The sequence below is a fragment of the Vigna unguiculata genome, chromosome 2 (assembly GCF_037176805.1).
Source record: "Vigna unguiculata cultivar grain cowpea cultivar isolate G323 ecotype 2 chromosome 2, ASM3717680v1, whole genome shotgun sequence".
NCBI lineage: Eukaryota > Viridiplantae > Streptophyta > Magnoliopsida > Fabales > Fabaceae > Vigna > Vigna unguiculata.
The window spans coordinates 23,358,099-23,374,305 of NC_140793.1; the positions used below are offsets into that span (position 1 = coordinate 23,358,099).

Consider the following 16,207-nt stretch of genomic DNA (forward strand, 5'->3'; position numbering starts at 1 on the left):
ACTCAAAGAGATAAAAAAAATTATTTACCAATATCCCATTTAATCGGATAAATCAGCAGAGGTATATCACAAAATGTATCGCATACATGTATTAGTACTAGTATTTTGCACATATACTAGTACCGGTATTTTGACTTTTGCAAGCAAAGAATTTTGTTTTTTGAAAGGGAATTTATTGTTTATTATTAAAAATATTTTTTATTACTTACAAAAGTTATAAGATTTGTTAGTTATATTAGATATTTAATATTTTTTAATATATGTAATTTTTCTTTTCTATCATTTGTAATTTGAAATTAGTCATAATATTTTTAGATTTATTATAAATATATTATATTTTACACAGGAAAATTAATTTCATACCTAATTTTTAACTATATTCAATAAGATAGAAGTGTTATTTATTGTATAATCAATTTGGAAAGTTATTAAGAATTAACTTAAATTCAAATGCATTGTAAACATTTGATTACAACTTAATAAAAAAATATTATATCTCGAATTAAATTATATATTTTTTAAATGAATATATAGAGAGCGAGTTTGTACATTATATTATAAAGAAAAATAATAAAAATTTGAATTAAAATATAGTAATTTAAGTCAAATATAAATCTTCATAAATTAAATGACAATTTTATACATTTAAAAAATAATTTTTATATAGTTTATTTCATATACAGATAAAATAAAATTACTAAGAAGTGTAATACTAAAATAATTAAAAAAAATTACAATAAAATAAATATGAACGATATATAATAATGATTACTTAAATTTGGTATAAAATATTAAATAAAAATAATTCAGTAGAATAAATCTTAAAATTACGAATACCTGATAGATTAAAATAATTGGAGAAAAAAAAGTAAGCAACTTTATTATTACGGATAACACATTATTATAAAATGTGTCTAATACATAATTTCAATACATTATTACATAGACAAATATTCATGCAAAACCAGGTAATGTTATAATTAGTCTGCGTAAATAAAAAAGTATATAAGTTAGCATGAATAATTATATATATATATATATATATATATATATATATATATATATATATAATTGGGTAATACTTCTTTTAAAAAAATTTAAATTATGAACTAGTTGTTTAATTAATAAAATTCTAATTAGTTGGTTGAAAGTTTTTTTGTAATATAATACTCCCCGAAACATATCTATTGTAAGATACGGTTTACTCATAAAAAATAATTTTATCAATATCCAAAAAATATCTACGGCAAGATATAATTACAGTTTACAACTAATAAAAAATTAATCAAAACAATGTTTTCTCAAAAAATAGTGATGCCCTAAATAATAAAATAATCTCAAATCAAAATCTTAATTACGATCTTATATTCCTATTCATAAAATAATTGAATAGTTTGCACTTCTTTTATTTTTAATTCACTTAGCCAGATCTTGACATGAGATGTGCAAATGAGATAATATTAAGGATAAAAAAAATTTATATAGAATTCAAATCACATGGGTATAGTGGTTTCTCACCATCATTTACATATTTTCCTGAAACTCAACATCAAATCTTCTTTTGAGGATATTTTCAACCACAAAAAAGAAAAGAATTCTAGATAGAAATCATTTTACACTCCAAATGGTTAATTATAAATGATAAAACCAGCAAAACAAACAAAACACAAATATAAATATTCAAACTTAACCAAAAAACATATATTGTAATTGTCACCACTAGTTTTGGATTAAAAGAAAAGAAAAAGAACATCTTACCAATTTAATATTGACCATTTCAAATTGAAAATAGATGTTAGATTACAAATTTACAAAAATAGAGAAAAGGAAATGAGATAACAGAAAAAGAACAAGTATTTGACTCAAAAAGATATGAATTCAGTTGAAACTCTAAACCATGCATGTTAAATGTTGTCCCAATCAATTCCGATCTTATTTTGTCAAATGAAGAAAAAAAGTTTTTTTTTTTCAAAAAAAAAAAATAGTAACATATAAGAAAATGAGAACAAAAATGGAAATTTTTAGCTCGATTTTTTCATTGACACGTATCTCTAGAATAAAGCATGCATGTGATCACTATTTATAACTACAAACTTTGTCATCAAATTTTGTCATGAGTGCTTAAGTGATTACAGTGCTAACATTTGCATGGTTTTAAAGAGTCAACGTTTGACTACTTACATCTCAAAGGAAAGAGAGTTACCCCAATCTCTTTAACTTTGGTTTTAAGTTAATGTTTGAGTTATACATCTTATTAAAACTTGAATGTCCATGTTGTCATGTGAGCGATGCTGAGCGATGCATCTCATTAAAAGTTTTGAAAAGCTTATTGTAATTAGCAATGGTAATAAGCAATGTATCTCATTTACTTGAATATCACTACAGAAAAAGTTAAAATTATCTACAAATAATTATATACGGATTAAAGTCCGTACATAAATTAAGTTTTACATATGGATTTTATATACAATTTTTTTTCGTATGTAAAATGTTGTTACATACAGATTTTTTTTCGTATGTAATAATATACTAATTATTTTTCTCTTTTTCGTATGAAAAATTCGTATGTAAGCGAGGACATCCCTTTCATACCAAATTTACATACGTATTTTAAATTACAAAATTATTAAAAAAATATAAAATTTAAAACCTTCTTTCATTTTCGTTGGATGCATTTCTTTCCCTTTTCACTTATTTGCTCTTTGTCGACACTGAAACTCAATTTGCTCATCTTTTATGTTTATTAACTTTGTAGATTGAAAATCTCCATTCGTAAAACCCTAGCTTGGTTTGTTCTAAATCAAAGAGACCATTCGAGTTTCAATCATCCTCCCCACACTTGGTAAGAGAATTTATATTCTATTAGTTTCTTCATGCTTCTTGCTAAACCCATTGAAAAGCATAATGTAATTAGCTTCAGTCTCAAAGTCTTATGTACTTATAGTACCTGAATAAACATAAACAACCATCAAGAAGAGGTTAACTTCCTCATCCTCTTTTGAAGAAGCACTAGAAGAGGTCCAATCATTGTTTTTCAATGTAATGTAAGTTATTCCAGTCTTACTTTCTTTCTTAGATTTCCTATCATTGAACTTTTCTTTATTTTGACTATTTGGGCATTTAATTTTGATATGACCTTGTTTTCCACGTCCAAACACATGTAAAGTTAGATGAACTAGAATCAAAATTTTCATTTACGTATCCTTTTTTTAGAAAAAAACTCCATCCTTATTCCTTTTCTTTAGAAATTTTCCAAATATTTTGACAAGTAGTATTACATTTTCTGAATCATTGTTTCATTCTCTTCATTCTTTCATATAACATCTTTAATGCAATGCTCTAATTTTTTTTGTCATAACTTTCTTGTTCACTAAGTGTATTCATCTCTAGCTTGTAATCCTTAACTTTCCAAACAAAGATATTGTTAACATATCATTTGACCTTAAAATTACATCAACAATTGCTTCCCCTTGTTGCATCTTAAAAAGTCCATACTTGTGAATCAGTGCATGTTTTCTTGTCCTCTCGGCTTCAATAGCTTCTTCATGTGTGACTTTAAGAATGTCCCACATTTTCTTCATTACGCTATGGTAAGAAACTCTGAAAAATTCATCAAGATTCAATGCAAAGTTTATAATATTCTTTTGTTGTACAATCATATTAAGTTATTTGTCTTCAATTTGAAACCAATCAAACCAAGATTTTTCAAGAAACTCATGTTCAACAACATGCTTATGAATACACGAATACCATTCACTACGACATCCCAAATTCTTCTATTAATGGATTCAGTAAAGATTTTCCTTCTAACTTTCCAAAACTAATAGTTTACCTCTCCAAATATTGGTGGCCTATTAATAGATGAACATTTAGCAAAAGGAAGGTTGCTCTTAACCATTTTTGAAAAACATGATAAGATCTTGAATAAGAGACCAACTCTTATGCCAATTGTTAATTTTTAAAGATTTAGTTCAAGATGGAAGTGAATTGAACTATCTCAAATTTTCATAAAACTTATAATGATGTCTCTATTAAAACATTCAACTTTAGGATTGTTGTTTCCAGTTTTATGCATAGAACCAAGATGAAAAAAAAAAACATCAATTGAATGCTAGAGAGAAAGATAAAAAAAATGCAATTACTTTTTATACTAGATCACTTTATCATAGAGTTGCATCTAGTTTCTCAACCACACCCGTCAAGCTCACACTAAAATTAGAGTTCCTACAAATACACAATTAATACAATGAAAGAAAATAATCCAAGAAACCAAATCTTGAACCCTACATAATTGATTTTCACACCTAGTAATACATTTAAAGATAGTCTAAAACTCAAAATCGAATACAAAAAATGAAAACAATATAATCTAAAAAAAGTATAAGAATAATAAAAAAAGAATAAATCAGGTGAAATTCTATGTCTCTCTTCAAACATGTTATTAATTTCATAATTTGCACAAATAAAGCTTTAAGAATAGATTTTAGCTTTGTCTGAACTCTCTTTCAATTATTTTTCAAAAACCTTTGTTTTGATCTCATGTTAAATGATTTTGAGATGAAAGAGTCATATATATTCCAAAAATATTTGTTTTAATTTGTTAATTTTACTTGTGAAATTAATTGATCAACTCATTATTTTAACACATTAAAATAGAAGAGTCCAAAGCCTTTACAAAAGTGTAAGAAATTTTAATCTACTAAAAACTCATTTTAACATATTAAAATAGAGAGCTCAAAACAACTCATGGTTCTAAGTGATTATTATTGACTAAAAGGATTATCTAATCAATTAAAATGTTTCTACGATCATTTTCTACTAGTTAAGACCATTTTAATAGATTAAAAATATATTTTAATTAATTAAAAAATAACTTATAATCAAGGCAAGTTCTAATTCAATTGGGACAACTTTCTAACTGCAATTATAAGATCAAATCATAAAATACAAGTTACAACAAATCTTAATCAACATAACACATCCTAAAAACACATCTAAGTCTTCATAAACATATTCAATAATCAACAACATTGACATGAATGATAAAACGACTAAAGCTTGATGTATTATATTGTTCTACATATAAAAATAATACTCTTTCCTCTCATACAAAGTATTTGGATAACAAGAATATAATAATAAAAAAATAGTTAGATCATTGTTGGAGCATATTTGATGAAGTTTTCTACTTAAAAAAAAATCAAAAGTTGTTGGATCAATGTTGTACTACAGTGATATATATATATATATATATATATATATATATATATATATATATATATATATATATATGAAGTTGGTTACACTATGTTTTTAGTGTCTGTTTTAAGTGTTCCTATGATAATGATTTAGTTGTATTTAGCTTGAATTTAAGTACTTGTTATGGATATTGATTTAATTTTCTAACACACAACATAAGATAAACAAGACATGTAATTGGAAAAAATTGAAAAAGATTGAACTAGAATAACTAAACAAAACAGTAATAAGAGTTAAGACAAATAAGTAAAAGATAGAAATACTTGTAGGAATGAAAGAATGAAAGAGAAGTGTCACTCAGAAGACAAAGAAATGAAAAGTTTAATAAAAAAATATTTACTTACCTCCAAAGGTTCTTCACAAATATTTTAAAATGTCAAAATTTTATTTATAAGTGCATACAAATTTTAAAGAATAAATTTACCATAATTAAAAATAATATTTTTATTTATATATTAATTTTAATATATATAAAAGAAATAAAGGTCAAAATCCCCCTCAACTCCCAAGCTTACCTCTTAAGAGCTCAAGATAAAATTCCAAATTTATTATCACTCATATAAGAATATCTTCACAAGTCTCAAAAATTCATAAATTCCAAAGTAAACTTATTGATTTTCCTTCTAAATAAAATTTGGAATGCCTAATTAGTAAAATGAAAATGTGGCTTCCAAATCACACTTGTCAATGCCAATAATTAAACCGGTAAATCGAAAAAAAAATTTAAAATTTAAAAATAAAATCTTCATTTGGCCGGATTTGTTGGAGATGTTTTCCTTACTTATCATGTTTTTCATGCTTTCTTTGCCACATTTTTGTTACCTTTATTTAATGTTTCATTGGCCAAGATTCAATTAATGGCTCCAAATTGGACTTCAAATGGGCTTTGACTTGGTTGCTTGTTTCTTGCACTCATCGTTTTAGGCTCTTTCTTCCTGCACCTCCAAAATTTTATCTACACCTCCAAAAAGCTTTTAAATCCTAAAAATACCCTTTGACCATTTAATTAAAGTCACGCGCATCACACCCCCAAAATTACTTCCGGATGTCGACTTCCGGTGAAGAATACTTCCGAAAGTCAAAAATTATCACCAGAAGTCGATTTTGGAAAGTCAAAATATATCACCGGAAGTCGACTTTCGAAAGTTAAAATATATCACCGGAAATTGATTTCTGGAAGTCAAAATATATCACTAAAAGTCGACTTCCGGAAGTCAAAATAAAGTCGACTTCCGGAAGTCAAAATTTATGTTTTTTTTTTTCGTTTATATTTTTTAATTTAAAGTTTTGTTTTTAAATTTTATTTTTTAGTTTAATTTTTTAATAAATTATATAAAAAATTATATATACGTATATATAATTTTATTTTTTAAATATATATATATATATATATATATATTAAAAATACTTAAGAAATAAATTAAATTAAAAATACTTAAACTTTATATTAAAAAAAATATTAATTCTGCTTTAACTATTTTTAATTTTAATTAAAATTTATGTTTTCTAAGTTTTAAATGTTTTTTAGTTTATTATTTATTATTTTATTTATTTTTTATGTTTTCATATTTCTTAATATAATAATTTCAAATAAATTAAATTAAAAAACATTAATTTTTTAATAAAATATTTTTTAAAATTTAAAAAAATGGAGTAATATTTTAAAAATATTCTTTAAGAAAATAAAAAATTAGAATATTAATATATTACCGAAAGTCAAATTCTGAAAGTCAAAATATATTAGCGGAAGTTGACTTCTGGAAGTCAAAATATATTACCAAAAGTCGACTTCTAGAAGTCAAAATATATTATCGAAAATCTAAATATATAATCGGAAGTCAACTTCTGGAAGTCAAAATATGTTATTCAAAATCGACTTTCGGAAGTCCAAATATATTATCGAAAGTCGACTTTCGGAAGTCAAAATATATTACCGAAGTCGACTTCTAGTAATGTTAACTTTGTGGTGTAGATGGTGAAAGTTAAAAGGGTATTTTAGGTAGTTTGGTAAAATTTAGGGGTGTTAAAGAAATGGTTGGAGGTGCTGGAAGAAACAGCCTTGTTTTAAAGTTATCATCCCTTCTATGATTTCTTAAGTATTTGAGGAAGTTCATCATGGTAATTCTACTTTTACTATTTATACCACTAAAAATAAGAAAAAGAACTATAAATTTTCAAATCCAAATAATACAAAAAAGAGAAAACGAAGGATTTTGTTAATATATATGTTTAATTTTCTTAGTATGCTTATTGTTATTCTAGGTATAATATGTTTTTGTTAATTTTCTTCTTGAAAGTAGATATGCAATAAAAATAATGTGAAAATCAACTAATCAAGAATGATGTTTTTTAACATTCGGGAGATAAAATTTTAAGACAAATAGTTTATCTTGCGTATCAAACTTCACAAATATTTACGTCAGGAAGACCTTATGTCAAACTATTGATGTTATCTCTCAAAAAGAAAAATTATGCTCAAGAAAATTAAAATACTAATATTAATATTTGTGACACTCATTAGTTTACATCAATGCTGATTAATACACATCAGAAAAAACATTTCTAAGTTTATAAATAAGGTTTATTATGCTTTAAGTTTATTATATATTTGAAATTATTTTAGTTCATTTGTTTATAAATTCAAAATACATGAAATTATGTTTACAGTGTGATATTCAGTAGGGGACTATTATAGGAGCAGGGAGGGCCATGGCCCCCCAAAAATGTTGATTATTTTATAACTTTTTGTATTTAAAATTTTTAAAATTTTTAAAATTATGTATATTAAAATATTTTGATTTTTTTTATAGTTTATGCAATTAAAAATTTTGAAAATTTTTAAATTATATATAGTATTTAAAATTTTTTTAAATTATGTGTAGTATATCAAAAATCAAAGAAAATTAAATTAAATCTTTTTTATTTAACTTATAAATCATAATATTTAATATTAATTAATAATAAAATTTGAAATTAAATATAATAAAGAATAAAAAAAAATATTAAGATATTTTTTATTTGTCTTCTAAGTTTCTTACATATTGTTCACATAGTTTACTTTTACTTGTTTTTTTTTTTTTTTGTATTTTTAAAGAGGAAAATAATCATTGTTTCTACTCTTTTCTCTTATAGTTTTTCTTTCATTCTTAAAAAAAAAAACTTTTTTGTTTACTTGACAGTGAAATATTAGTTTAATAGTTAAAATTATTTTTTATCTAACGAACTTTTCGTATATTCATTTTTAAGAATATAGAAAAAAAATAGTGTACTATGTATTTTTTTCATAACTGATTTTTAATTGTAGTTTAATTATCATGAATTTTTATTTTAGTATTTACATCTCAATTTTTTATTAGATTATGACAAATTATTCTTTAGTCTTAGTCTTTAAAAAAAATATTGGTAAAGAATAAAAGAACAAATTATATTTTAAAAATGATAAAAAAGGAAATTGTGTGAAGATGAAAATAAGACAAATTCAACTTTTTCAAATATATTCTGAACCATGATACTATTAATTCAATTGTCCAATTATAAATTTGTTTTCTTAAAGTTCAAAAAATTACAGGTGAGTCATTACTATAATAAATTTTTTTTTAATGAATATTATCAAAACAAGATTATTGAATAAAGATGAAAGGTGAATATTTTGCTGACAATTTGTTTATTTACATTGAAAAATAAATAACTGGAATTTTTAGTTCTGGTCCATTATTGATGAGTTCAAAAATATAAAAAAATAAATGACAATAATTATTATTTCTTTATATAGTTATGGTTATACTAAATTATGTATTCATTATCTTTGCTTTAGTGACAATAATTAAATATATAAATTTTGATTGTATTAATTTGGCTACCCATAAAATATTAATCAAGATCCGCCACCAGTGATATTATTAATATTTAACTATAGTTAAATAAAAAGAAACAACGTTGTTTCTTTTTATTTCCAATTATAATTATATCAATGACACTTAATATATTAGGTACTATCTTCAACCGGTTTTAAGAAAATTATGTGTACTAGTGAGAGGATGCTCCTTGTAAAATTTAAAATTAAATAATTTGTTTTAAATATATTATTTTATAGATGTTGAAGTGTCCATATATAATTATTTTACGCATAACTTATTTCTTTTTTTCATATATTGTTTCTTTCACGGATAAACTTAATAGATTCATAAAAATATCCAGGTAGATGTCACATAATTGAGTCTCTTATTAATAAATATCACTGTAAATATGATCAAAATATATTAAATGTATAAAAAAATATAATATTTAAAAATAATATATATATATATATATATATATATATATATATATATATATATACATGGATATATAATTATATTGGGTATAATAATGATATTATCTAATTGAGTTAAGTATGTTTTTAATCCCCGAACTTTGACCTAAAATTGAAATTCGTTCTTGTCTGAAACTTCGATATATCTTGATCCTTAAACTTTAGAAATGAATGAATATAGTTCTTTTAACCCAATTATTTTAATTTTTTTTACGTGTCGAACGCTTTTCATGTTAGTATTAAAGTTGTTTACACTGTTTGACACATTCCTAATTCAATATCTAGTGAGAAATGTATTCAACACCTAAAACAAAGTTAACATAATTGAGTTAAAATGACTATGTTCATTCATTTTTAAAGTTTAGGGACTAAAATATATTGAAGTTTCGGACAGAGATAAATTCCAAGTTGGGGTCAAAGTTCAAGGAGTAAAAACATACTTAACTCTATCTAATTTGATCATTTATGTAAAACTTTAATAGATATTTGATTTCTAATAATTATTGCATATATATATATATATATATAATGAAACTTTTTATATTTGTCATAGTAAAATTGTTATTTTTATTATATTATTATCCCTTGAAAAGCGAGATTTGTAGCTCCGTCCCTGCGTCTAATTGCGTATGTAGGAAAAATAAAATGAATTTAAAAAAAAATATGTAAAAAGTACTAAACTGAAAAATAAAACAACCATAAGAAATGATTTTGTGTGGTAAAAAAATCAAAGAGAACTGTAACAAGAGTCCTCATGGGTTTTAGCCTTCTTATATAGAATATACTTTAAAGAGAAAATACACTTACAAACTAAAATGTTAGAAAACATTTTTCTTTTCTCCTAAAAGAATATCCCAATTACAATTTTTAATTAGCCTTCCTCTCAATAACACAAAGGAGGAAGCTAATTGTCATGCAAAGTTACAACATGTAGGACTTTGATAGAATCATCTTATAGGTAATAATTAAAAAAAAAAAATCTTCAAAGGTTGCTTCTCTTCTTTCTTCTTTTATTTCCCTTGTTAATTAAATAGACTTGGCACCCCCACTTTGAAACTATTAACCAAGTTTTTTTCTTTAATTTTCCTCCATCCATCAACTTGAGTTATCCTCAAGAGTTACAAGGGTAGGAATTTGACCATGGTTAACAAAATCAATTTTGTTCAATCTTAAGCAGCACAACACCTCCTCAGGAAGTTCCTCTTGCTTTTGTGCCTGCAAAACCATAACAAGTGGATATCAAATATTATTTAACCAAACTAAAAACATGTTTTGATTCCATACAAACTTGACCAAAAACAAAAGAGAAAACTTCACAAACTTCATAGTTTTAGGATTTTGTTGTAATTACGGTTAAGAATCAGATTTTAAGTTTAACTCAATTCTATAAAAGTAAATTGTAAAATAAAATTTGTATCTACTTATATATTATAAATTTGTCTTATTTCTAGTCGATACGAGATTTTCAACTGATCCTTTCAAGACAACATATACCTGGATAGTTAGGCCAACATCAAGTATTCCAAGCTTTACACGGTCTCTGAGTGAATCAAGTCCTTTCCTTGATATGTAGCTAAAACGATGTATATCAAGATCTATCTCAAAGTAGTTAGGTCCCTGTAATCAAAATACATGAATAATGTGTTCAAATATAAGGAGTAGAAGAATCATTTTGCATGGTAAAGTAAGTTTTATGACTGAATGCAACATAGAATTGTTGAACAACTTCATTTTGATCATTCCACCTCAAAATCCTAAATTTTTGTTGCATTAAAGGGTGTATAAAAGTGTTTACACAAAATGAACTCAATTCTGATGCCATAAATATGTTATATACCTTATAGAACTCGTGTTGAGGACGTGACAACACAGGCTTGCCATTGTAAGCATTTATAAGCTTTTTCTCTGTAGAATACAGGTTAAGATCCTCTGGATTGACAACCCCAGCCAAAATTTTTAGCCTCTCCCTGTAGGGAATCGTGCTTTCCTTTGTATACCCTTTCACCTTTTCCATCTCATCATCCATTAATCTCTGCCAAACCAATACTCTTGTTTAGCTTAAAAAGAAACAAATGCTCAATTTGATGTTAGGAAACTATAGCAAGATCAAATTGGACATTCACTTGTTTTCCCTCGAGTAATGGATTGACACCACCGCCTTCAATCTAAAACTTTAAGACAATAAATTTATAGGTCATTCTTATATGAGATTTAATTTTCTTATTTTTACTTAATGTGGGACTTAGATTCAACATTTGCATTCCTAACCCTTGTGTTTACTAAGTCAAATTTCTAAATAACAGGTAGATATTGATGAAAAGAAATACCTTAATCATGCTTTGAAAATTTTGTGAGATCTCTTTTTCAAAATCCTCGGACAATTTAAAATACAGTACAAGACTCAAGCCTTCTCCATCGGCATCACCAAGGAACACACTAGCAGCATATGCTGGCAGCTAAGGCAAAAGAAACATAATAATATAAGCAAGCATTCTTTAACGTTGTACAAGTAGAAAAACAGCATGTGAGTATAAAAGGAGCAAACCTGTATATTAACAATGAGGAGGGAAGGTAAGTTCTCATTTTCTGTGATAGATGGAAGTTCAAGATACCTAGCAATGTGGTTTATCTTCTTTGGACAAGAGAATAAATCAACACCTATTGGTACGTAAGGACAAATTTCAGGAGCAGGGCTCTTTTGCTTATCTCTGCACAAGTTATTTCGCATATAATATTAGTCTTTTAAGAAGAAACTAAGAATGAAACCAGTGGACTAATTAATGGATGAATATGAATATGAACATGAAATGAAAAATTTTCACGTGCCTGAAAAAGTTTTCACCACGAAGCTTGAACACTGATGGTGTAATCACAGACCATGTACCAGGTGATGGATTTTCTTGAGTTGAACCTGGGATTTGAGTCCCTGCTTTAGGACGGAAAAGAAATTGCTCTGATGAACCTGTTCATCCAATCATTTTAGTATCATCAAAATTCTGAGATATATGTATGTATTTGTTTATGCTAAATCTGAAGGCCAAACATTGAATGTTTCTAGCCTAAGTCAATATTCAGATTTAGTTGGAACAAAATTAATATAAAAAGTAGCAATGTAGCTGTAACAAATATGTATTCAGTGCATATAACATTCTCATTGTTGGACAAAAGCCTTTAAGATGCTCATAATTTCACGCTTGGAGATTTTGAAGAGCAAAAGGGAAAATCATGAACAAAACAATGGGAAACAGTGCATATTATGCACTTACGGGATTCGGTCATCTTGTCACATCCATCAATTGATGACCTTGTAACAGAAAGCATGATAACCGTTGATTGTTTTGAGTTGGTTTCTTGAGTTTTCTCATAAAAGCAAGATGCAGTTTCATACTGAACAACCTGATTTGGGCCACTTGCTAAAGCATTGCTGGCAAAGGGAAAACAATCTGTCATCACAAAAGACAAACACATAAGTCCCATTAAGATAGCAAGAACTGATTCTGAAATGAACACTGAGAACTGCAACCAATAAATGCATCACCTCCATGCACACTGCTGAAGTCATCATCTGAATCAGATTCTATAATGCTAACTGAATCAAACCATGCTTCTTCTTGATATTTTCCTGCATAATACAATCATACACCATCAAAGGCACAAACATTACAATCACAAATAACCAAAGGGTGAATGAGAAAACTTGTTATAAGAAAACCTATTAACTGCGTACCATTTGCATCAATTTGAGTGTGGTATTGAAGTTGTGTTAAATGAAACTTCATATTTGAAACCTCTGATCTTTTGCAGGGGGCTGAAGCACCATTCTCAAAGTCGAGGTTAACAAAGTCAGTGATATTGAAATCTCCCACAATGCTTCCAGCATTGCTTACCCTTTTCAAAGGCATATCAGGAAGTGCTATGGGAATATTTCCTCTGCGTTTTGACTTGTGTTTTCTTCTCTTGTGGCCACTATTGGCTTTTCTATTTGGATTTGAGGCACAACTCCCCATTGTGGTGGAGGCAATCTTCTTCACTAACCCAGCCAACATTTTGACTTTCTTTTATTTCACCACAAAAATTGGATTAGGAAGTTTGTATGATTGATTCTCTGCCAAAAAATTAGAACCTTGCAGCCACAAAAACAACCAAATTATAGTTCTAGATTAGCATCAAAACATGGAATAAAAATACATAAAAAGGAAACTCAATTTATATGTGCATACATATACACCTCAAAAAACAGCACTCTAAAACAATGATACACCTACGATTGATTATAACATGGAGTCCATCAAAGTGTTAGATATATGTGCCTGCCACAACCACCTCAATTTGAAGAGAAATACCTGAATAATGAAGAACACGATATAAATATATAAACACATATTGATAAAAAAATTTAAAGAAAGAAAGATTCGCAGAATGATTTGGCTCGCAAGAGTTGACATAAACACGATAAAATCAGCAGCAAACAAAACAAGATGTGAGAGAGGATAACTACGTTGACATGGACTCATGGTACGTGTTGACATGAACACAAACCTCCAACACGTACATGTGTTGAAGGGGTAACCAACGGATAGAACAAAAGAATACATAAACATAGATGCATGCAGGAACGATGAAAAGATGGTTATATGAATGAAGAAAGTGAGAAAATGGATTGATGATAAGAAAAAGAAAGAAGAAGAAGAAGTGAATCACCTGGTGAAGGGTACTCTGCATGAATGGAGGATCCGTCGTTCCCAGAAAGGAACTAGGATTCCTCTCTATACGTGTTGGTTGTGGTTTCCTTTGTCCTTTAACTTGTTTGAGACAAGAGAAAAAAGAGACAAGGGAAGAGAAGAAAGAGGGTTGTTCCAACCAAAATGAAGAGAGAGAGTCAGAGAAATATGAAAGGTGTTGACAAGTACACAACACAATCCTCCGATCTATTTGGATCCTACTTCGTTGTCAAACGCTATTTTTTATACAAATGTAGCCATTGTATGATCAAATCTCTTACTATAATTTATATCTTACAATCTCATTTATCATTTATCTCACCAGTTTATCAATCATTATACTAATTTGTTCTACCATGTTTAATAAAATTATATTTTATTATTTTTAATCAAAAAATTTAAAATTTATGAAAATGTAATCTCTTTATCCTCGCTTTTAATCTTTAAAAAACTTCTCATCTAATAATTTTTATTACTAACATTGTAGATAGTGTTCATATTTAAAGTTTTACTTCAACCATTAATAGTAGAATACTTGTAAACAACGTCATAGATGTGATAAATAATTTATTAAGAACATCAAATATTAATAAATTTACTGTATAAGTTTTGTGCATTTTAAGATATTCTAATTAATACGATTAATGCATTAGTAACTGTTCTTTGTTCTCAAATTAATGTAAGTGTTCTCTTCCAAGTTTCAAAGACTATAATATTATTTGAATTAGTGTTTGTTTATACTAAATGAAAAGTGCAATAATAATAATAATAAAAAAAAAAGTGTTCCCAAAGACAAAGTAACTAATCTCTCTTGTCCCTAACTTTGTATAGAAATGTCAAAATGGTTTCAATCCGACTCATCATGGATTCGAATAAGGTTGGGTTGAGAAAAAGTTTAGTTTTTTTTTTAAAATATGTTGAACTTAACCCGGTTCACATTCAATCTGGTTTACCATGGGTTCAAGCAAGGTTGGGTTGAGAAAAGTTTTTTTAAAAGTAGGTTAAACTCAACCCGGCTCACTTAACCCACGGATTAAACAGGTTCGAGGCGGGTTGAAGGTGAGTTGACCCATTAAACCCACCAATATTTTTTTACAAATTCTATTTTATTTTTCAATAATTATTTACTGCTCCTAATTTTATAGGTTCACAATTTCATATTTTTAAATGCTAGAGTGTTGTTCAAAAATATTTGAATAGTTTGAATGTTTAATTAATTTGATTGTCAAGTTATATACGTTGATACTTTAATCTTTAACAATAATTTTTATAGTAAATTACTCAAACAATCGTCTTATAAACAAATTTTTTTAAATTAGCATGACAAAAGTGTGTAGTTTTTTTTATTTATATTTTATTGAATAACATGACAAAAAATGTGTAATATTAGTCATGTTTTCTTGAACTATATAGACACTTTCTTGGAAATAATTCATCATATATTGGTGGTGAGTGTGATAAAGATATTGATTATTGATTTTATTGTGATTTTCATATCATGAGTTGCTTAAAAAATTATTTAAATATTTGAATACTTAAAAATAAATAAATAAATAAATAATTTTTTTATGTGAGTTTGTGAGCCAGCCAACTTAACCCACCAATCCGTGGTGGGTTAAGCCAAGTTAAAAAGTTTCTGACTCACTATAAAGTGAGTCGGATTGGGTTCTCTCATTTTCAACTAGGCTCGTGGTAAGCCAAATTGACTCACTTTGACATGTCTAACTATATAAGATGGCATAGACACTTCTTTGTCAACGCGTTTTAATTGAGAAACTCTTATTGAACTTGTGTTCAAAGTAATAATTCATACAATTTTTAGAACAATAACTTGTATGATTAATAAAAAGCAAAAGTAATACTATATGTTATGTGAATGACATTGAGATACCAATGAGACCTTTACATCCAAGTG

General features: G+C 26.5%; 1 protein-coding gene across 2 annotated transcripts; it reads right to left on the minus strand.

Annotated features, from left to right (window-relative positions):
• Nucleotides 1–10,280: 10,280 nt before the first annotated feature.
• Nucleotides 10,281–14,460, minus strand: LOC114173272 (beta-hexosaminidase (DUF1336)). 2 transcript variants are annotated; one of them, XM_028057550.2, is made up of 11 exons: nt 14,273–14,460; nt 13,837–13,914; nt 13,299–13,694; nt 13,110–13,193; nt 12,838–13,014; nt 12,398–12,533; nt 12,117–12,279; nt 11,899–12,027; nt 11,409–11,603; nt 11,066–11,188; nt 10,281–10,786 (listed from the first exon to the last, which is right to left on the minus strand). In XM_028057550.2, the coding sequence occupies exons 3-11, from the start codon at nt 13,615–13,617 to the stop codon at nt 10,667–10,669; spliced, it is 1,446 nt and encodes a 481-aa protein (XP_027913351.2). In that variant the 5' UTR covers nt 13,618–13,694; nt 13,837–13,914; nt 14,273–14,460; the 3' UTR covers nt 10,281–10,666. The 2 variants fall into 2 exon arrangements, with proteins under 2 accessions (XP_027913351.2, XP_027913352.2); XM_028057551.2 differs by having other exon boundaries at nt 13,800–13,914.
• Nucleotides 14,461–16,207: the final 1,747 nt, after the last annotated feature.